This window comes from Gadus macrocephalus, chromosome 1 (genome assembly GCF_031168955.1).
Source record: "Gadus macrocephalus chromosome 1, ASM3116895v1".
NCBI classification, from domain to species: Eukaryota; Metazoa; Chordata; class Actinopteri; order Gadiformes; family Gadidae; genus Gadus; species Gadus macrocephalus.
Window position 1 is genome coordinate 13,519,748 of NC_082382.1, and position 21,871 is coordinate 13,541,618.

Genomic DNA, 21,871 nt, shown 5'->3' on the forward strand with positions numbered 1-21,871 from the left:
GTTGTTGCACTCAGACACACATAGACGCGCACAAACACACACACACACACACACACACACACACACACACACACACACACACACACACACACACACACACACACACACACACACACACACTTATAGACACGAGACTCCAGTGTGTTGATGGTAAGCAGCGATAGTAGCAAACGGGCCGTTAGTAATCCGGATAATGCGCTGTTTCAGCACGAGACATGATCTTGTTCAGGCTATTGACGCGCGTGAGCATCGAAGCAACAGATGCCCCCCCCCCCACACCCCCACCCACACACACACACACACACAGTTTTTTCTGCTTCCTATACGAAGCCATCTGTTTAGGATCGTTAAATAATTCGTTGACGCAATGGCGCTGATTGGAGATGTGAGCATTTCCTAAATCCAAGACATGGTAATTCAGAGAGAGAGAGAGAGAGAGAGAGAGAGAGAGAGAGAGAGAGAGAGAGAGAGAGAGAGAGAGAGAGAGAGCGAAGAGGAGCGTTGCGCGCACAATGGGATCATTGCAAGGACACGTGCGACTCGCAAGACCCGCCTTACGATGAGGAATCATTACAATAGACCCCCACTGTGAGGCGGCTCGCCTCGCATGAGGGTCTTGTGCGGGGACCGTGGAATTTGTAGTTTTTCTTTGTTTTCACTTGGATCAGACAGAGAACAGAGATGGTTAATGGCCCCGACAGATAAACCTACACTCGTGTTTATATTTGTTATTTCATCCGTTCATTCATCCATCTGTCCGTCTTCATGTCTGTATGTCTATCTGTTTATTAAGTTAGAAACGCTATGGTTTCGCGTTTTGGGCCCTTCTCCATGAGTAAAGCGGTTACGAATATGACGCATAGACCGAGGATACCCTAAATGGCCGGTAGAACAATACACCCAGCAAGCTGTCACCATCACTTACAGATAGGCCTACACGACGCGTCCCTTCACCAGGCAAGGCTCTACTGCCTAATTAAGCAGAATTCATCAATTCCAACTGACTGAACATAAATGGGGACAATCAATTGCCACAATAACAACGCGCAATAAAGTGCATTCCGGGATATATTTCTTGTTGCATAATTTTTTTGTCATAGTGAATATACTTGGAAAACCAAAGTTTGTATGGCAAATCCGCTGATGAGCGCATCAGGTCAGGTCTCTGTCGGTCACGTTAGCGCACGCTCGTAAGAACACGCGCGCAATCACACTTGGAAGGTCGCTTGGAAGGTGTGTGTGTGTGTGTGTGGGGGGGGGGGGGGGGGGGGGGTGTGCGTGCGTGTGTGTGTGTGTGTGTGTGTGTGTGTGTGTGTGTGTGTGTGTGTGTGTGTGTGTGTGTGTGTGTGTGTGTGTGTGTGTGTGCCCGAGCGCGCAAACAGAGTTGCGAATCAGAACATGTTTTGTTTGGTCCAACTTTTAGCCACGAGCCATCCACGCGTTCTGGGCCTATGGGCGGGGCGCCAGCAGGAGGAGCCTGTCCACGCGCCCTAAAGCCAACAAACATACGCAGTCCTGTCAGTGTGACATGACAAGCCCACGCGATCTGATTAAAGAGCGCAGGACAGACAGGTGTTGTGAGGATTGACTCAAACTGCGTACAACGTTCTGAGCAGAGTGACGACGAGCAAGCTGAGGAAAATAACAGACCTGTGAGTTTTCACTACATTGCCTACATTGCTTTAGCCACAGATAACATAATGGTTATGAGACATATAGGCCTATGTGTGCAAATGTGTACGTACGTCTCTGATCCGTGAGAGCAAACTGCACTCCAGGGTTGATGCATGTTTTGATACTTCTGATATTTGGATATTTGCAGAAAACTATGATATAACAATGGTAAATATATATTACCTATTTATTCGAATTGTAAGGTAATCATTTGATATAGCATTATTTGAACGTTTACTAAATGCGATAAGATGTATCGTGAAAATAATTATGGCTAGAATAAACTGTGCCACCTTAAAGAAAGTCAGTTAAAAACATTTAAATCAGATTGAGGCAATCATGCCTATAAACATTGATGAGTTTTAGTTATCAATTAAGTAAGGATATTTTAAACTTAATTTCCTTTCCAACGAAAACGAGAAAGCCAAACAAATTTAATCAAATGGGAGATAGACAATTTAAATCTTTGAATGTTATTTGGAGACTTGTTCCCACGATTTGCCCAAATTTAATCTTCTGTTTTTTTGTGCGGGTAAATCCCATCACGTCCCAGATTGACCGCGTCTCTTTACAATAGGCATATGATATAACAGCAGGGAACAAACGAAAAGCTTATTTATTTACATTGATGAATAAAATAGGCTACATTATAAATAGTCATTTCGCTTCTCCAGTCTGCCTCTTCGTTCATGGTCGTCGAAAAATAACTGTCCACAGACTAGTGCTGAAAATAAAAAAAAGTCGTCCTTTTTGTTTTACGAGACGCAGAATTTATAATAAAACAACAGACAGCGACACCCTTTTCCTTTTATTAAATTTCCTTTTAATAACTTATGAACGAATGTCCATGAAAGCACTTTAATTAACAAGGGAATCTTCTCCGGCCCTCCAGATCACAATGATGACCAAACCTTTCGGGAAGGCTGGGGACGTGTCTGAGCTGGTGAGCTCCCTGGGCTGGCTGGACGACGACGTTAGCTCCGTGGACGGAGAGGACAGCTCGGACATGAGGGGGCGCTGTGGGCTGACGACAGACGGCCTGGAGGGCTCCACGGAGCTCTGCAGCGACGACATGGAGGAAGACGAAGAAGACGACCAGGAGATGATCGGGCCCAACGGGGAGGAGCTTCCCAAACGACGCGGCCCCAAGAGGAAGAAGGTGCCCAAAGTGAGACAGGAGCGGGTTCGCGTCCGGCGGGTCAAGGCCAACGCTCGCGAGCGCTCTCGCATGCACGGACTCAACGACGCCCTCGACAACCTGCGGCGCGTCATGCCCTGCTACTCCAAGACCCAGAAGCTCTCCAAGATCGAGACCCTGCGGCTAGCCCGCAACTACATCTGGGCCCTGTCGGAGGTGCTGGACAGCGGGCGCTCCCCGGAGAGCCTGGGCTTCATGGAGATGCTGTGCAAGGGCCTGTCTCAGCCCACCAGCAACCTGGTGGCCGGCTGCCTGCAGCTGGGGGCCACTCCCATGATGCTCAACCAGATGGAGGACAAGTGTGGGGGCGTCCCGGGGGCCGGCGTCGGAGGGCCCCAGGCCGGGCATCACCTCAGCTTCCCCTCCCCGGGTCTCCCCAGCCCTCCCTACGGCTCCCTGGAGGCCTCCCATCTCCTCCACGTCAAGGGCTTCAAGGGCCCATCCTACGACCACCCCTCCTCGGGCGAGTGCAGCGGCGGCAGCCCCCCGTACGACGGGCCCCTCACCCCCCCGCTCAGCATCAGCGGCCAGTTCTCCCTGAAGCAAGAGCCCTCTCCCATCGAGGGGGAGAGGACCTACACCGCCCCCCACGCCGGCCACTACCTCTCGTCCCACCACTACCCCTCCTCGGCCATGGGGGGGCTGCCGGGGGGCCAAGCGGGCCACGTGCTCTTCCGGCCGTCACGCTACGAGCTCCCACTGGAAATGGCCTTTGACTCCTTCACTCCGTCCCATATGGTCCCCTCGCAGATGGGAGCCATTTACAGTGAATGAGCTCCTGGATGAACTGCTACAGTCCGGTCCCGGGGGCCGCGAACACACCATGAAAAGACAGAGTCCGCAAGGAGACACAGAGAGAGAGACCTCATCCCAGTCTACCTGAAGTAGAAATGCATCCATCTTTATTTTGGAATGATTATATAAGTTATTTTGATATGATGTTTTGTTTTGTAAACTTTTTGTGGTTGTTATTTTGGATAATCTGGCCCAAATCAGCTGTAATACCCCAGCTGCACAGATGTGGGTGTTGTACAAGACAACAGAAAGGCCTGAGATCTGCATACCTTCAGATTGTGAAAGCTGATCAAAAAAAGTAATTTGAAGCAAAGATTAATTGTGCACTAATTGTGTACCAAGACCTAAAGCCAATGTCTTCCTGCCATATGAAGAATACACATCTATTTATATCTGTATTTAATATTTATTTTGATAACTATTTTCCTCTTTTATTTTCTTCTCTTCACCATTTGTTTAGCTGTCCTTTTGATACCAGTCTTTAGCCTCTGGTATCAATACGGATGATGATGTATTTAACTTATTTATTTGGGTGATTCAGGTATATTTCTTTTGTTTTGGTATTTGTTTTTTTATACAATATTTGTCATGATTGTACTGTTGTAAATATGTTGCTGTTTCGCACTTAATTGAATAGATATTCTTATATTAAATACTATTTCTTTGTAAAGAAGCTCACCCTTCATTGTTCCATTAATTATCGGTACGATGTTCTTAACATCAACTCAACATGCTCAACTGCTATGTTTTTCACAAAATATGAATCAGTTAAAAGTGGATCTAATAGTTGCATCAGTTTATGTAACAGTTTGTCATAACAACGATCCATAAATAATTTACATCAAACTAACAAAATACATTTAGTGTATGGTGATTTGTCATTTCCATTGGGAAAGCTTTACCATCTTATCAATGATATGAGATACAAATCCAGCAATAATTGCAGCACCAAGCAGTTGATAATGGTTTACTCCTAGGGTTTACTTTTTTTTACTGGATCTGTCTCTGAAAATCTGTTTTAATAATAATAATAGTAGGAATAATAATAAAAAGAATAATAGTAGTAATAATAATAACATTTATAATAATAATGCTAATAATAATAATGTAATAATAATAACACTAATGGTATAAGTAATAAGAATAATTGTGATTATAGTAATATTAATAATAATATTAGTAATAATACAACTAATAATAGCAAAATACTAACAATATTAGTAATAAGAGAAATAACCGTAATCTAAATTCTGAACAATCAGTTGAAAAATGTAATACAAAACAGTTTGAGAGAGAGGAGAGCAAAAGTGTGTGTGTGTGTGTGTGTGTGTGTGTGTGTGTGTGTGTGTGTGTGTGTGTGTGTGTGTGTGTGTGTGTGTGTGTGTGGTGTGTGTGCGTGTTTGTAAGAGCGGTAGAGAAAGAGAGAAATGCAATTGAGTGTTTGTGTGTTTGAGAGAGAGAGAGAGAGAGAGAGAGAGAGAGAGAGAGAGAGAGAGAGAGAGAGAGAGAGAGAGAGAGAGAGAGAGTGCGTGTGTGTGTGTGTCTGCGTGAGGGAGCGAATGAGCTAAAGAGAAATGTGTGTGTGTGAGAGAGAGAGAGAGAGAGAGAGAGAGAGAGAGAGAGAGAGAGAGAGAGAGAGAGAGAGAGAAAGGGAGTGTGTGCGTGTGTGTGTGTGTGTGTGTGTGTGTGTGTGTGTGTGTGTGTTTGCTGTTATTTGGAGGCATGCTGCAGGGTCTCTCACTACCAGGTCAGGCGGTAGGCTGCTGTGGGCATGGGAACACTGCTCAGGGAAACAGGTGTAATCCTCACCCTGGCTCTCCGCTCCACACATGCTCTGTTTTCCCATGCGACACATGCCAAAACACTCTAGGGCAAGAACTGATTTAAATGCAATCCATCACAATACAATGGGGTACCATCTAGTCTTTATCCAAATCTTCCCATGGCTATTTCTTTATAAAGCAATGTGTATGTGGTACACAAACCTCATACAATAAACATCACAGGCTGCTTCAATTATATTTAATATCTGCTCATATTAAATATAATATCTGCTTATGTTAAATCTCATATCTGCTCATATTAAATATCATATCTGCTCATATTAAATATAATATCTGCTTTTGTTAAATATCATATCTGCTCATATTGGCTGGAAGGGAATGTAGGTTTTGTATCTGTATTGGTCTGCTACCAAGCGCAAAAGTCTCAATTATGACTTAATTGACTGTAGGAGAACATGGTGGCCCTTGAGGATGACAAAGGCCTGGGTGGCAGGGTGCAGCGATGGAGTGGTGGGTGCGAGTGAGGACGCGCGCTACTGGGTTTATTGCAGTGGCCCCCCAGACCGACTGTGTTTACCGTTGTGCCCCCCCCCCCCCCCCCACCCCCACCCCCACCCCCCACACACACACACTTGACGCCACCTGAGAGGAGAGGAAGGCGCCTGGGAGCCGCCCCCTAACGCTGACCTCCTTCAGCCATCTCTTTGTAAGGACAGTCTTTTCCAGCTCCAGGAGAGTGCAGACCTCGCCCTCTGCAGCCACCTCTCTTAAGGCCTGTCTTTATGTGCCAGGGAGGAAAAGGGGAGCAGTGTTTTAGCGTGCGCCACTGGTTCATTGTGAACGCAGCCTGTTCCTTCTCTTGACCTTTGGCCTCTATTGTTGCACAGCTTCTCGTTCCAGGGAGTGTGGGAGGGAGGGGGGGAAGCAGACAGCTGGGGGAACTACGGGGGGCTGACAGACAACTGGGCCATATTTGGGAGCAAGGGAGGGATGGAGAGAGAGAGAGAGAGAGAGAGAGAGAGAGAGAGAGAGAGCGAGAGAGAGAGGTAAAGCCAGTGAGAGTAAATGGAGAGATGGAGAGAAAAAATGGAATAGGAAAGAGAAGGGCAAGAGAGGTGAACAGGGGTCCTGGCTTCTTATTCATATCCTCTCCTCCTTTCCTCATCCTCTCCTCCACTGGCCATAGGAATGACACATATTTCTACTCACTGCTACACCATTGCCTCAGTGTGAGGTAGCTGCAGCCTGAGCGGGCGTACCAACTTCTCTGTGCCACGTGTTTATATTTTGGTTTGTGTGAACAGAGGGCTGGCGGTTGGTTGTAGTTGGATTATCATTTGGGACACAGAACGTTATGTACAAATAACCCTTTAACATTACTGTGGTTGTAATCTGGGATCAAGCAGTCCTAGTATGTTGTAGCAGAACCTCTTGGGGAAGACAGCCCTGGGCCTGGGTCGTTTACTCCTGCTGGCAGAGCTTTGGTATGCCAATCAAGCGCTCAGAGTTACCCTCCTCCAGGAACATGATTGGTTTAAATAAATATGAAGGGAAAGAAAGTCAAACACCCCGTTCACCCATCGTCTGCCATCAGACTTAAGATATTGATTTAAAATTGATTTGTGAGATCTGAGACTATGGGAAAAAGAGGGTAATGGGCTAAGGGGTAAAAGGGATTCGGTGACAGTCTTGTTAGAGAACCTGGCAGGCGCAGTAAGTTAAGAACCTGAGCTGCCGAGAGTAAACGACTGGTGGTGCCGTTGCACAAATTGACATCCGATGCCAACAGAATGTGACTCAATCTGCTGAAACAGATGCAGGATGGGCACTTTTTGTTAGATACTGTCGCCGACGCGATAGAAATGTGTGTGTGTGAGCCTGAAGGCTTTAGGCTTCACATGGATAGAGGCGTGTTGGATACCTTCTTAAGGATACCAGAGATAAACTGTAGAAGACTACCCAGAGCTGGCCGAGAGGGCCACTGACCAGTGGTTTTGCAGACTCATTTCGGCCAACAAGGAATAGTGAAAGTGATATCATATTGGTTACCAAGAGTATCGTAACTCTGACATAAGGAGTTGTCTTCAAAGACAAGTTGCAATTACAAGGACCACTTTGTTTTGTCTTTACAATTGCTGCTAATGTTACATTAAATGATCAGTAAGCTTAAACTCTTAGACCTTGGGACTCTGACTCCCCTTCCCCGTCGGGAAAAAAGAAAACTACCAGCTTAGCGTACTCTTTAGTCCTCTTACCTAGAAAACGGTAAAGTTAACAAAATGTCCTCCTCACTAGCAGCCATCGTGAAGTCAACCAAGTCACGCCCATAAGCTTATGTCCAGTTATTCGATACGTGTCCCTCACATTGGGCGGAACTTGTCATGAAGTTAGTGCTAACAAGGGAAGATATGCTTGGTCAGTTTTACTGTCATTTTGAAATGAGTCTCATTGAATTACTATTACTTCATTCACAGAGCTCGGCCCACCAATCACAGAGCTGCATAGCATTTTCCTTCGCAACAATTGCAGAGTCAGCATCATTCTGATTTGGCTGACAAAGGAGCTTCTTTCATATAAGCCTTCATGTTGCAAGAAAAATTGGATAGGCCGTTTATAAGGGTTTATTTCCCCAGAAACATTTTGTTTAGACAGTTATGGAAAATAATGAATTAATAAAATAAAATTAGAATATCCAGAATACCCTAGGCCCTCAGGGTCTTGGGGCCCTGGGGGTTCCCCTCTGCTTGCTCGCAGTGCATCCTGGTAGGTGCATGTAGTAGCAGGGCCGGCACTGCTTTCTCTAGCAAATCGTTTTATCGGGCAATTGACCATGCCTTGAGGAATTGATTGCTTCAATTGACTATATTTACCATCATTGATTGGAAATCCACAAGAAATGTGGGAAAATTGTGAGTAATAATAATAATTTCATATAAATCCTTAAGGAAGGAGGTATTAGAAAATTGTCTTGGTCTGTAAAGTGCATTCGCTGTGAACATCAATCACATTCAAGTGGGACAACAATCACACATAAATACAGGACAACAAACAAATAGGCCTACATGTAGGACGTGGTATGATGTCAACAGGTATGATGATAACAGCTTGGTCATTAATGTAAGAAGAAAAGAAAAGGGGGAATGAAGCTGCGAGGGCCAGTCAGCTCTCAATGCATATTGGAGTGGGTTGGTGCTAGGGCCAGTCAGCTGTCAATGCATATTGGAGTGGGTTGGTGCTAGGGTTGCAGGGGACATCAGCACACTCGACACCCATGGGACCGAGCTAGGGTTAGAGGGCTGATCAGCACCCTCAATACCTAGGGGAGTGGGTTAGGGCTAGAGGGCTGATCAGCACCCTCAATACCTAGGGGAGTGGGTTAGGGCTAGAGGGCAAAACAGCACCCTCAATACCTAGGGGAGTGGGTTAGGGTTAGAGGGCTGATCAGCACCCTCAATACCTAGGGGAGTGGGTTAGGGCTAGAGGGCAAAACAGCCCCCTCAATACCTAGGGGAGTGGGTTAGGGTTAGAGGGCTGATCAGCACCCTCAATACCTAGGGGAGTGGGTTAGGGTTAGAGGGCTGATCAGCACCCTCAATACCTAGGGGAGTGGGTTAGGGCTAGAGGGCTGATCAGCACCCTCAATACCTAGGGGAGTGGGTTAGGGCTAGAGGGCAAAACAGCACCCTCAATACCTAGGGGAGTGGGTTAGGGTTAGAGGGCTGATCAGCACCCTCAATACCTAGGGGAGTGGGTTAGGGTTAGAGGGCTGATCAGCACCCTCAATACCTAGGGGAGTGGGTTAGGGTTAGAGGGCAAAACAGCCCCCTCAATACCTAGGGGAGTGGGTTAGGGCTAGAGGGCAAAACAGCACCCTCAATACCTAGGGGAGTGGGTTAGGGTTAGAGGGCAAAACAGCCCCCTCAATACCTAGGGGAGTGGGTTAGGGCTAGAGGGTCAAACAGCACACTCAATACCTATGGGAGTGCGTGTGAAAGATGACATTGTGTGCAGGGGGTAGAGGGCTGGGCCTTCTCCACCCAGAGCTCCGAAAGTACTCGGGAGTTGGGCATTAAAGAGCTTCTAATGGGATCGGGATGCTGCCGTGTTTACCCGGGCCCCCCCTCTGCACGCCCACTGCATTGTGGAAGTTGCCCAGGCTTTGAGACACTACAATGGGCCGCGCGAGGGAACAGATGGAGGTCCCTTTGGAAGAGGGCACACATAAAGAAACCAGACAAGGTGGGAGGGCCAGAGGGACACCGCCAGCACCACTGCTCTCAGAGACACATATATATAAAAGAGAGAGAGAGAGAGAGAGAGAGACAGAGACAGAGACACAGAGACACAGAGAGACAGAGACAGACAGACAGACAGACAGACAGACAGACAGACAGACAGACAGACAGACAGACAGACAGACAGACAGACAGACAGACAGACAGACAGAGTGTGGGAGAGAGAGAGAAAAGATGGAGGAGTTATACAGGGAAAACAGAAGGGTACTCTTTTTTTGGGGGGGGGGGGGGGGGGTATTATTACAGGTTTTAGGTTAGATTTAGTCGCATCACTGTGGTGAAGACATTGTTAAGATAGCATTACTGAGGTAAAGACATTCTTAACAAATTGAACATTAACAACGGGTGAAGACTGTGTTTATATAGCAGCCGCAATGTGGTGCAGACTGTATTAATCTAGCAACACTTTGGTGAAGACAGTGTGCTCCTTAAGTTATTAACATGTCACTACAGCTCAACATCATCCTATGCTGTTGAATAAAAACATTGATAACAAATAATTAGTTATTTTAAGGGTTGCATTTTTCAATGTCTTTTAAAGAAATGAAACAAGAGTTGATAAGAGGAATGGTTCAAACGGGTCAGGCTAGATGCAACATGCTGCTTCAGATAGATAGATGCTGATGAGAGGATGAAGGCCAGCCATTGGAGGATGGATAGGGGGGCGGGACAAACACAAGGAGCAACAGATGGGTCTAATGATAGTTTCAGGTTGTAAACTTTCTGTTGGTAACATCTGTCCATTTGTCCATCTGCTCTGTCGCTATTTACATACCGAATATAGAGGAAACATTATCAATTAGGAGATCGAAGGAGAAGGCCACTAGGTTTACTTATAGGGTAGCCTATAGCTGGGAATAAAGGGTAAACAACAGATTTCAATTGGTTAATATCATAATAGGGATCTAATTTGAGGAATTAGGCTCCCTAAATCTCTTAAATAGGATTGTGGAATCTGGTCGACCCCCACTACCTTCCAATCAAATCAAAGCTTTGATACAATTCCCACACTGTGTCCATCTGGAAAACAATCATTTCAAGGCAACCTCTGCTTATTTTTCAAATGAAAGGAGACTTCACACGGTATACAATCAAATTGAGGCTGCATTTGCAATTTCGGTAATTACGTGTCTAAATACAGTTTATGGGTTAAACAGATTAAATAATTCACAGCGGCCTCATTTTGAGGCTTAATGTGAAACTAATCACACATGTTGTGGGTCCTATTCACAATGGTTGCTAATTATTTTGCAAACCAAGAACAGGTTACCTTTATTTTTGCCAATAACAGTCTCCCTCCAATTAGCTGTGGCGATGACATTACAAGCAGAGGCTATAAATCAGCCCTTAATCCACTAGTTTCTAAACCAATCCATCCTCAACAATTGGGAGTTTAAGGTGTACGTTACATATTTAGCTAGAGGAAATAAATGAAACCAAAACCTGCTGGAATCAGAAAATGTGCAGTATCGTTTTTCTATAAAGATTTATGAATGTTTTGAATGCTAAAATAAAATATATAAATAAGCCAACTATTCCCTCATTACAACTCCGGTCATCTTTCTAATTACATCATTGGCTTTGGTTCCTGAAGGTCGGTGGTCCAGGACTGCTATTTCTACTGCGAGTCGTGAGTGGTCGTAGTGAGGGAACCGTTCCACTATGTAACAGATGTGATGGGGCAACAGTTGGTGTGGAGGGGGAGGGGCTTCAGGCCATCTGTCTAGGGTCAAGGTTTGAAAGGAGGTGGTCGAGATGGTGGCATGTTGAGAAAAAGTGTTTTATTGAGGAAAAGGCAAAAAAGGCAGTAACATTACCCAGATTGAAATTCTGCTCAGTATACAATTTCATTCATGAGTGCTTATGGTTTGAATCTTAAAAGGACAACTTCAGTTCACTTTGCTCCTGCGACTAGGCAAGAAAGACAGGTCATGGAGAAAGCGCCATCTTGTGGTCAAAGTGAATTAAAAGCGCCAGAGTTTATTTTGGACGGTGGTAATTCATAGATTTGAGGTTGTCAAGCGTCCTGTCAATTTCCTCACGCAAATAGGCCAGCTTCATATGGCAAACCTTTTTCTAAAAGAAAATAATTGAATGACAAAAATGTAAAAAGCATTAATGGTTAAAGAAAAACTTCCAAAAAAGAATTACGATAGTCTAGTTTTAAACATAAAAAAAACTTAAATAAGTCCAGTTTTGGGGGAGAATGCTGCAGCAGTTATCCGCAAAAGAGGGCTGCAACATATTTCTTTGGGTTTATTACACCAGTTAATGTACGCCCTTTAAAAAGTGCTTGTTTTTGCCACAGACATTCTGAGATTATTTTTGGAAAGGGTCGAGAAACCGAGAAATAAAACTTGATCCTTTACATTTGTTTGATCTGGTCTGTTTTTTTAAAGTGGCCAACCCAGTCCCGCTCAAGGAGAAGCCTTGTTCTGAAAACGTGTTTTCACGGATTACGGCTGCAGTGTTCTCTCTTAGTACTGGACCAATCAGCCGTTATTGGCATTACACCTTTAGACCCAAAATTATCAGAAAGTAGGGTCCAGTTGAGACATCCCGAAGGCTTCCTTTAACTGGTCAAATATTACCACCACTGATCATAATTTACATACACCTAAAAAGGAGAGCAGACATACAAGGTAGATCTTCAGCCTGTCCTGCTCCATATGATGTAACTCAGCCACGGTTAACTCAGAGAAGTCCTTGCCTGTGGTGAGGAATCTACAGTTGGGAGACCGGTTGATGTGCTCTATGCTGGAGTAGAGACAGGAGAGGGAACAGCATGAAATTCTTCATGCACATGAATTTGAATTAAATATATATTAAATATATTAAAGATTAAATATATTTGATTCTTGTCACCGGGGGTTGTCATCTGGTTCCCAGCCTTCCAATTCTAGGAGACAGTAGAAGCAACAGGCAATATCTGGCTCATTGTCACTGGGACAGTGCACCAACCCCGCCGTGGCCATCTGCATGGGGAACGTGTAAACATGAGCGACGATTATACAAACATTGCCTTTCCTGCATAGTGCCGAACTATGAAAGAAAGACTTCTTGGCAAATGTTTTGGCTCATTTGCTAAGCAGCGTCTTAGCCTTAATTCACATTTTGTCTTTTTTTTTTTTACGAACAAGAAAAGGTCAGAGCGGCCTGAAGCGTAGATTCAAGAAGATTTGACCCTTAACCCTCATAGCTAAGCTAACTAGCTGTAAACATAAAGCTCACAATAGCCTAACGAAAAATAATTGCCCAGTCTTCAAGTGCCATTAAGTCAAACTATACAGGCCTATTACTTCTTATGGACAACACAGTTAAGACGCATTTTTTAAGTATTTCGTAGACTCACAACAACTTTTATCCTACCTTCTCCGGCGTGCACATGCATTCCTCTCGAAAAGGCCAATCCACAAAGCTTTGAATTCGTGATTCCTGGCTGTACATTTGATGAAATGAGTTAAATCTTTCTTTGAGTACTTCTATGTTCGCCATTAGACTATGTTATTATAAATTTCCCTCCAACAGGTTGCTAAACTCTGGACACATTTGCGTTTAATATCCTCTGCAGTGCAGCGTTTTTGACGTGATCTTTTCCGCAGGTGCAGTTTATTAAATCGTGTGACGTCACGCGAAGTACATTCCTTTAAGTCCAACGATGTGACACTTTTAGGTATAGGAGGAGGCCCGTATCTCAGTGGAGACTGTCTTCGTATCCTTTCTAGTACACGCAAGGCGTGGAAATTGCATTTGGGCACACTGATTAAAGAGCCTGCTATGTATCGTAAAATCAAACACAAACAGCCCATACCTTTTCATAAGGAGAGTAATGTCTCCCTGCTGGTGAGCTAGACTACTGCTATAATAGACTGGAAGACGCTGGTCGTCTTCCCATTTCACAGCTTCTCGGGTCTTCACCAACAGCCAAAGTAGACAAAATACCTAACTGCAACATTGATAATGTGGTTAATAATAGTAGGGGTTGGGTATCGTATCCCAATATTATTATACAACAGTAGTAGGCTACAAAATTTATTTGGCTGCAAAAAATCAATCAATTCAGACACAGTCAACATAGATTAGTTTCCTTAACAATAAATACAATTGAAAAAAAAAATATATATTGTGCAGATGTCATGTGGGGGAGGGATCATGTGGGGGAGTTGTGTTACATTTGCAGCACACTTTACTGACCCTTTATTACTGACAGACGCAGACAGACATGATACAATTTGGGCAGAAGTTGCTGAAATGTGCTAACCTGCTGTCCTCCTAATTGAACCCTCTCAGAAGACAGACAGACAGACAGACAGACAGACAGACAGACAGACAGACAGACATGTAATGCGTATCATGCTGGGTTGACTGTCCATCGGATGGTTTCATGTAGTCCCAGGTCTACACTGGGACGCTCTACTGTGTGTAGACTAACATGTGTGTGCGTGTGCGTGTGTGTGTTTCGTGTACGGGAATTGGGAACACACGTTCAGTGAGCAGCTGTCCAACACATCGTATGATAACTGATTCCCTTTTTCAAATATTGCTAGTTTCGATTAGTTAATCGGATGTGCAGGAGCCACGGCAGCAAACGGATAATATATCATTCATCGACAGGGCCTCAATAATTAACGAGGTGCAGCTAATCTCTGCCCCAACCAAAAGGACTGGCATGGTATTCACGCCAGGCGCACTACCATCGGCGGGCGCCCCCTTGTGGTAAGATGTGTCAACAACATGACGATGCTCAGTGTTGTGCAATAGTAGCGTGTATCGACTAGGATAACAGTAGTAAAGTATAGTTTGGATCATGTCGTGTTCATTTTCTCTGTCGGATTGCTCAGACTGACATGAACAGCGAGATTTAGGCAGACAGACACTACCTCCCCTTCCTGTTCACCGTGTTCTTCTCCTTGGCAACGGTCAGCTGACCTAAATAGAGTTTAGGGAAGCCCATTCAGCAACACCAGCCAGTGATGCGCACAGGCAGTACACAGACCGGGTGTCGGTCTCATTCACACTCGCTCTGATGCACACATGGAGCCCGCCGGCGGCTCCGACCACGGCCTCATGACTCTCGACATTAACTCTTCCCCACAGCAGAAAGAACTCACACAGACGCCGCTTCTAAAGATCTGGGTACCGTGGATGGGCAGCAACTTGAATCGAAGGAGAGGATGTGAGTGAAACGGCACGAGCAAACTTCTTAGCAAAAAGTTTGTCCGAGTAGCAATATTCTCTTATCGGTTTTAGCTTCGTGCTTCTGTTTCTAGTCCAACATCTGTATCGATCAGCAGAATTGTTGAGAACGCTATCGTATTCCCTCAATGTGATATAAAGGATAGGCCGAATTGCCTGTATTCAGGCCATAAACACTAATTGGTTGTTAAAGGCACCCAGTGCAACTTTATGTAAACATTCAATGAAAAATAAACATTCAATTTCTAGTCTTTTTTACACGTAGTAAGTTTCAATAACTCCATACCATTACATATCGACATTCAAGGAGCAAAGATGAGACGTCGTTGTGTGGTGAGAACTGATAGAAAATCGTAAACAACAACAATCGCCGGTGGGGAGAAGCCATTTTTCCATTGACTGGAAGCCTGCTTTATTTATTGTAGGTTACAAAAAATAAAGAAAATGGCGGCATTGTTCCACTCAACGACGTCTCATCTTTGCTGCTTAAATGTCGGTATGTAATGGTATGGAGTTATTGAAACTTACTACGTGTAAAAAAGACTAGAAATTGAATGTTTATTTTTAAGCCTCGAAAGTTGCACTGGGTGCCTTTAAGCAGAGGGATTGACGCAGGTAGGGCAGGGGATTAGGGTTCTGATTTGTGACAAATAGAAAAAGAGTCAAGCAGGGTCCCAAGCCGTACTGGATGTATGTATGTGAGTTATGTGAGTTATGTATGTATGTATGTGAGTTATGTATGTATGTATGTATGTGAGTTATGTATGTATGTATGTATGTATGTATGTATGTATGTATGTATGTATGTATGATACCTATTTAGATATAATACCTATTTAGATTTTTTTAAGTAGTCCTATATGTTATTTTAGTATTTTTGAGATAGGAATGTTAGAAGGTTGTTGTATTCACCATCGAGAATACTTATAATAGCCTGAACAGTATCTGCTAAAAAGATGAAATATGCTTGTCTCTATCTTTCTATGTTTATGTACTTTATTTACAGATACATGAGATAGACCACCAACCACAGACACAGACAAACTCATCACATGATGCATTGTACCCTAATTTAGAGACACTGGAACCGGCTCTTATCTTAATGAAGATCACACACACACACACACACACACACACACACACACATACACATACACACACACACACACCTTCCAAACCTCACCATTTGGTTGATGCCAAGATATCAAGTTCCTTTATTTATTTACTTCTTTATTTAGCAAGAGTGCAAGAAAAAACGTTGCATTTTCTCTGCATCCAATGTCGTTAGTATAGTGACCTGAGCTAACCCAAACCCTGTGTGGTTTTATAAAATAAAATCAATATTGTGATTGCAGCGTCCGTGCCGCAGTTCACCAACGCTCCCACCATGATAGTGATGGTGGGCTTACCAGCCAGGGGAAAGACCTACATCTCAAAGAAGCTTGCCAGATACCTCAACTGGATCGGAGTTCCCACCAAGGGTCTGTTTTCTAAACCAATCCCTGCCATCTATACGCACGTAGAGAAACCCAAAACTTTGGGTTTTAACATAAGCATAACATAAGCACTCATCGTCTAACACAGTATTGTAGCAGTGTGTCTCTCTTGTTCCCACTCTCGAATGTTAAACTGGATCGTATGTTTTTTTTTTTTGTGTATTATTCCACAGTGTTTAACGTGGGCCAGTACCGCAGAGAGGCTGTTCAGACCTACAAGAACTTTGAATTCTTCAGAGTGGACAACGAGGAAGGAATGGCAATCCGCAAGTAAGACCAACACACATAATAGCTTTTTTGAAACATCATAAAACAAACATTGAGTTAATGTTATCGTGGGTATACTGGCCATCGGGCATATCGGGACAAACCCTGGTGGGCCAACGCATTATAGGGCTTGTGGACAATCAATAAATCCATAACGTTTTTACCGGCCCTATCTATCTCTTTACCGGCTCTGTCTATCTCTTTACCGGCTCTGTCTATCTCTTTACCGGCTCTGTCTATCTCTTTACCGGCTCTGTCTATCTCTTTACCGGCTCTGTCTATCTCTTTACCGGCTCTGTCTATCTCTTTACCGGCTCTGTCTATCTCTTTACCGGCTCTGTCTATCTCTTAACCGGCTCTGTCTATCTCTTTACCGGCTCTGTCTATCTCTTTACCGGCTCTGTCTATCTCTTTACCGGCTCTGTCTATCTCTTTACCGGCTCTGTCTATCTCTTAACCGGCTCTGTCTGTGCTTTTTTTTGGGCTTGGTCATTCGGAGAGCGACTGAGAGCGTGTTGCGTGCGTTTTCCGGGACTGGGCTCATTGGCCAATCACTACGTTAACATTATAGAACAGTGCAATAAGTAGCATGCAGTCACGAGAGGCCAAACAAATGACATGGACAGCAAAATGTCAAAAGTAAAGGAAGGCTTTAAAGATTTGACAAGAAAAGAAGTTGGCGTTCGAGGGCATAGGCCCCCAACCGTAACCGCAACCGTAATATAAATGAGAAAGTAATTTATATTTCAATCCTGAAAAACATTTACAAATCCTTCGGTGTGCGTCTATTGGTATTGAGACTGACCTTGACTCCATTTTTGTCTGTCTATCTGTCTGTCAGGGCATGTGCGGCAGCTGCCCTGAAGGACCTGGCTGCGTACTTCACTCAGGAACAGGGACAAGTGGCCGTGAGTAGGAGGACAAACAGGGCTGTCCAGCTGATGCAGATCAAATGATTAGCTACCAAAGACCAGCATCAGCCCTCTGACTTGTCCGTACTTGTCTTGATGTGTTCAATCAAGAGGAAAACTACGCTCATACTGATCCCCACGATGGTGTATGAAGATGTCATGCTAACGTGAGTGTGTTTCTAGGTGTTTGATGCCACTAATACGACCGAAGAGAGGAGAGCGCTTATATTGTGCTTTGCAAAGGAGAGGGGCTACAAGGCAAGCAAATTAAACAGATTGTTAGCTTTTAGATGGCTATAAAACAGGTGGCGTCAATTATGTAACACCGACAAAGTATGCCAGTGTGCTGTTCAAACCAATGTAACTGTCACGTCTCCTTCCCCGAAAAGGTATTCTTTGTGGAATCGATGTGCAATGACCCTGACATCATTGCAGAGAATATACAGGTGATGATGATGAATGATAAAGGGGCATGATGTTTTATACCTTGTATGACACAAATTAACACGCAATATTGCGATTGCATGCACAATTATTTGATAATTGATCTCCTGCCCTTTTGTTGTCGTCAATCCCATGGGTGTGTGGTTGACTTCTGTTCACAGCAAGTGAAGTTAGGAAGTCCGGATTACGCCGATCGAGACACAGAGGAGGCGATGCAAGACTTCATTCAGCGTATTGGATGTTATGAAGCAACCTATGTCCCCATAGATGATAAGACAGACAGGTACTGCCATGTAACAATAATGACAAAATTAAGCATTTGATAGGAAAAGGGGATGTTGTAGTAAAATGCCAGTTTTACTAAAATGATGCAATGTTCTAATGTTTACCATGCAATATACCGTTACACCATTGTATTCCTTGTATAGTTGCAATAATGTAGCTGTACACTTGTGTTAATCAAGTAATGTAGGGTGTACAATCTATATCTCTCTTTTTATCTTTGTTTATGAGGTTTTATATTATTTTGTTATTTTAGTTTGCATTGCTTCTAGTTATTTTCGGTATACATTATTGGTGATTTTCTCATTTTACATTTCTTCTGAAGAACTAAGTTCTTCAGTTTCCTGTCCGGGATTAATACATTATCTTATCATGTATTATCTGGTTGCACTATTGATTTAACTGATGAGAATAACACTGAGGTTGGTACTCATTTGTAATGTGCGCTAGGAGGCTGTCCTACATCAAGATCTTCAACGTGGGCAGCAGGTACCTGGTGAACCGCGTCCAGGGTCACATCCAGAGCCGGATCGTCTACTACCTCATGAACATCCACGTCACGCCGCGCTCCATCTACCTGACCCGCCACGGGGAGAGTGAACTCAACCTGCTGGGACGTATCGGGGGGGACTCAGGGCTGTCACCGCGGGGCCAGAGGGTCAGTAACACGGTTAGCATCAGGCCAGTCCTAACCCAAAGTGGACCCATCAAAGCTAATGTTACCTAACTTAAGAGAGTTAATTAACATTAGCTTAGGTTAGCTAACTTTAGGTTTGGTTACTTTAGGTTAGGTTACTCTAAGTGAGTTAACTTTAGGTGGGTTCATTTTAAGTAAGGGAAATTAAGGTTAGTAAAAGGTAGGTTAGGTAACTTTAAGTTAGTTTAGGGTAGTTCACTTTAGGTGTATAAACTTTAGGTTAGGTAACTCTTTGTTTGTTAACATTTGGTATTTAAGCGGAGGGAGATTAAGCAGGGTGTTGATTCAGTCCCTTTTATGACTAATGAATAAATAATGATATATTTAATTATTATTCATATTTTATCATTATATTTCTCAACCAATCATTGTGTTGAACAACCTTCAGTATGCACAGGCTTTGGCCGGCTTCATCGAGGGCCAGAACATCAGTGACCTGAAGGTGTGGACCAGTCACATGAAGCGGACCATTCAGACGGCAGAGGCTCTGGGCGCCCAGTATGAACAGTGGAAGGCCCTCAATGAAATTGATGCTGTGAGTCTGAACGTATATCACCATTTAACATCCTTTACGATTTTAGGATACATATTTTCTATTGCGTATAAAGTTCATTCAATATTAGTAAAGCAGTTACAGTTCATTAAAAATCCATCTTGTGTAATAAATCTGATGGTCGTTTGGTGGATAGCATCCAAAAAGTATACGATTCTCCTCTCCACCTGCAAGGCTCTTGCATGGCTCTGCTCCACTATCTCACTGAGCTCCTCCATCCCTACACCACGGTCATGCATGGGGTACAGATCCTTCTGTACTGGGCCGTTGCCCCTGGGCTCCGGAGCTATCTTCTCAGACATATGAGGGAGGCCGACCACTGCATTTAAATCAGCTCTTCAAACTCACTTCTTCCCCACAGCCTTTAAATAACCCTCTCCTCTTTATCACTAACCCCTCCACCACCCAATCCACTCTGTTCTTATGTTTTACTCACCTTGTTTCACCTGTTCTGACCTGTTCAGGTCTGCTCTTCTGTTCTTTTACTTTATTTTCTCTTGCTTGTTACTTTACCCTGAGACGCAGGTTCACTTGTTCTTTCACTTTATGGTACTGGTTTAACTACAGGGGGAGTTTGCAAAACTCTGCAAATACTACATTAATTACAACAAAAGTAAAAAGACACCAACCATCATATCTCCAGCATCATTCTGTCTGAGGTGAAATAAAATACGTCCCTCTGTCTCTCCCAGGGCGTGTGTGAGGAGCTGACCTATGAGGCGATACAGGAGAACTTCCCAGAGGAGTTTGCACTGAGGGACCAGGACAAGTTTCGCTATCGTTACCCCAAGGGGGAAGTAGGTGCTACTCCTCCTTGTGTCGTATAGAAGTACCATCTTTCCCCCTTGGGAAGTAGGTCCTACTCCTACTAATGTTTTGTAGATATACCACCTTTCCCCCTTGGGAAGTATGTGCTACTCCTCCTAACGTTTGTTAGACGTTCCACCTTCTTACCATTTAGGATGTAGCCTAATCCTCCTTATCCCTTTCAAATTGATCATTTGAAAGAGAATAGAGAGCATTATTTTGGGGAAGTAGGTGGTTACTTCTATTGAATTATCATGCTCTCTGTTCCATTTCAAATGATGAATGCCTGCAGAAGATGTAGATGAATGTCACACAGTAATGAGATCTGTCCCTCTGGCGTGCGCTAGTCATACGAGGACATGGTTCACCGTCTGGAGCCAGTCATCATGGAGCTGGAGAGGCAAGAGAATGTGCTGGTCGTGTGCCACCAGGCCGTCATGCGCTGCCTGCTGGCCTACTTCCTGGATAAATCCTCAGGTACTAGGGCCAAAAAGCCAACCCCCAGGGTTGGCTCCTCCTCCTGCTGTTCGATTTCACCTCTGTGTGTAGGATGCCAGACGCCTCATTAATCCTGGATTGTTAACTTAATTTGACTTTGCCTCTCACTCACCTGTTTAAAATAGGGGACTTGCCTTATCTGAGATGTCCTCTGCACACGGTGCTCAAGCTCACCCCACAAGCCTACGGTAAGCGGCCAATGATCTGCCCCGTCAGTGTGTAGGAGTTATGAACAACAACCAGGTTCTCCAATTGAAGCTCTTCATGTGTGCTCTTTTACAGGGTGTAAAGTCGAGCCCTTTTTTCTGAACGTTGAAGCAGTGAACACACACCGAGATCGACCCGCGGTACGGATGTTATATTTTTATAATACTATACCACTATTCTGTACATAAGTCAGGTCTGAATTCATACTGCAGGACTTGATAACACCTTGCCGACAGGTAAACTATGTAAAAAGTTATGTCTTTTTTTTCTTGTTTTTCTAGAACGTCGACGTCAGTAGAGAACCAGCGGATGCCCTGCAGACCGTCCCTGATCACATATGATGACGACTGGGAAATATTGACTAAAATGACTTACCCAATACCCATTAGCTGCGATGTTATTCTCAACATTGTTTCACAATGGGAGTCCAGGTCTTGCCTTAATGTTAGAAAATAGCAGTTCCCAAACAAACAACAAATATATGGTAGGCCTTCGATACAATATTTATAATCTACAGACAAATCACCACTTAGCCTTCGCCATGTTAATAATGAATTTTGGATGTTTGTTGTTTTGGCATATTGATACATTTGTAATCATTGAAATAAGAAAAAAATACTCTAGCATTGTCACCGAGCCTTTCTTTAGGGAAAAAAAGCTTACATAGATTTTAATGTGTATTTGAACTCTATTCTAAAACCATTTTGCCATCATATAACGTCATTCTCCAAAGCATGAAATTATACGATGAAAAAGGGGAAAGGCAT

At 44.0% G+C, this 21,871-nt stretch overlaps 3 protein-coding genes across 4 annotated transcripts; 2 read left to right on the forward strand and 1 right to left on the reverse strand.

Moving 5' to 3' along the window:
* Window positions 1-1,471: 1,471 nt before the first annotated feature.
* On the forward strand, window positions 1,472-4,345 carry neurod4 (neuronal differentiation 4). Its single transcript, XM_060046896.1, has 2 exons — window positions 1,472-1,652; window positions 2,567-4,345. Exon 2 carries the CDS (start codon window positions 2,573-2,575, stop codon window positions 3,644-3,646), a length of 1,074 nt encoding a protein of 357 aa, XP_059902879.1. The 5' UTR covers window positions 1,472-1,652; window positions 2,567-2,572; the 3' UTR covers window positions 3,647-4,345.
* A 7,165-nt stretch (window positions 4,346-11,510) lies between these two features.
* On the reverse strand, window positions 11,511-13,363 carry birc5b (baculoviral IAP repeat containing 5b). The gene is made up of 4 exons (XM_060060644.1): window positions 13,116-13,363; window positions 12,612-12,721; window positions 12,386-12,503; window positions 11,511-11,822 (listed from the first exon to the last, which is right to left on the reverse strand). Exons 1-4 carry the CDS (start codon window positions 13,239-13,241, stop codon window positions 11,727-11,729), a joined length of 450 nt encoding a protein of 149 aa, XP_059916627.1. The 5' UTR covers window positions 13,242-13,363; the 3' UTR covers window positions 11,511-11,726.
* Window positions 13,364-14,491: 1,128 nt separating this feature from the next.
* Window positions 14,492-21,736, forward strand: LOC132453900 (6-phosphofructo-2-kinase/fructose-2,6-bisphosphatase 1-like). 2 transcript variants are annotated; one of them, XM_060046973.1, is made up of 14 exons: window positions 14,492-14,922; window positions 16,298-16,423; window positions 16,612-16,708; window positions 17,547-17,613; window positions 17,800-17,874; window positions 18,006-18,062; window positions 18,222-18,343; window positions 18,793-19,000; window positions 19,428-19,574; window positions 20,285-20,389; window positions 20,747-20,876; window positions 21,023-21,085; window positions 21,180-21,244; window positions 21,386-21,736. In XM_060046973.1, exons 1-14 carry the CDS (start codon window positions 14,781-14,783, stop codon window positions 21,443-21,445), a joined length of 1,464 nt encoding a protein of 487 aa, XP_059902956.1. In that variant the 5' UTR covers window positions 14,492-14,780; the 3' UTR covers window positions 21,446-21,736. The 2 variants fall into 2 exon arrangements, with proteins under 2 accessions (XP_059902956.1, XP_059902966.1); XM_060046983.1 differs by lacking the exons at window positions 14,492-14,922; window positions 16,298-16,423; window positions 16,612-16,708; window positions 17,547-17,613; window positions 17,800-17,874 and adding an exon at window positions 17,659-17,783.
* The last annotated feature ends 135 nt before the right edge of the window (window positions 21,737-21,871 follow it).

Bases quoted from the DNA above. Each gene is read 5' to 3' on its own strand.
- neurod4 (XM_060046896.1), top strand. From the start codon at position 2,573: ATGATGACCAAACCTTTCGGGAAGGCTGGGGACGTGTCTGAGCTGGTG.
- birc5b (XM_060060644.1), bottom strand. From the start codon at position 13,241: ATGGCGAACATAGAAGTACTCAAAGAAAGATTTAACTCATTTCATCAA. The intron at 12,504-12,611 runs GTGACAAGAATC...TCTCTACTCCAG, and splicing joins GAACCAGATGACAACCCCCG to CATAGAGCACATCAACCGGT. The intron at 11,823-12,385 runs GTATGTCTGCTC...ATTTTCTTTTAG, and splicing joins ACAGGCTGAAGATCTACCTT to AAAAAGGTTTGCCATATGAA.
- LOC132453900 (XM_060046973.1), top strand. From the start codon at position 14,781: ATGGAGCCCGCCGGCGGCTCCGACCACGGCCTCATGACTCTCGACATT. The intron at 18,344-18,792 runs GTACTGCCATGT...AATGTGCGCTAG, and splicing joins ATAGATGATAAGACAGACAG to GAGGCTGTCCTACATCAAGA. The intron at 21,086-21,179 runs GTAAGCGGCCAA...GCTCTTTTACAG, and splicing joins GCTCACCCCACAAGCCTACG to GGTGTAAAGTCGAGCCCTTT.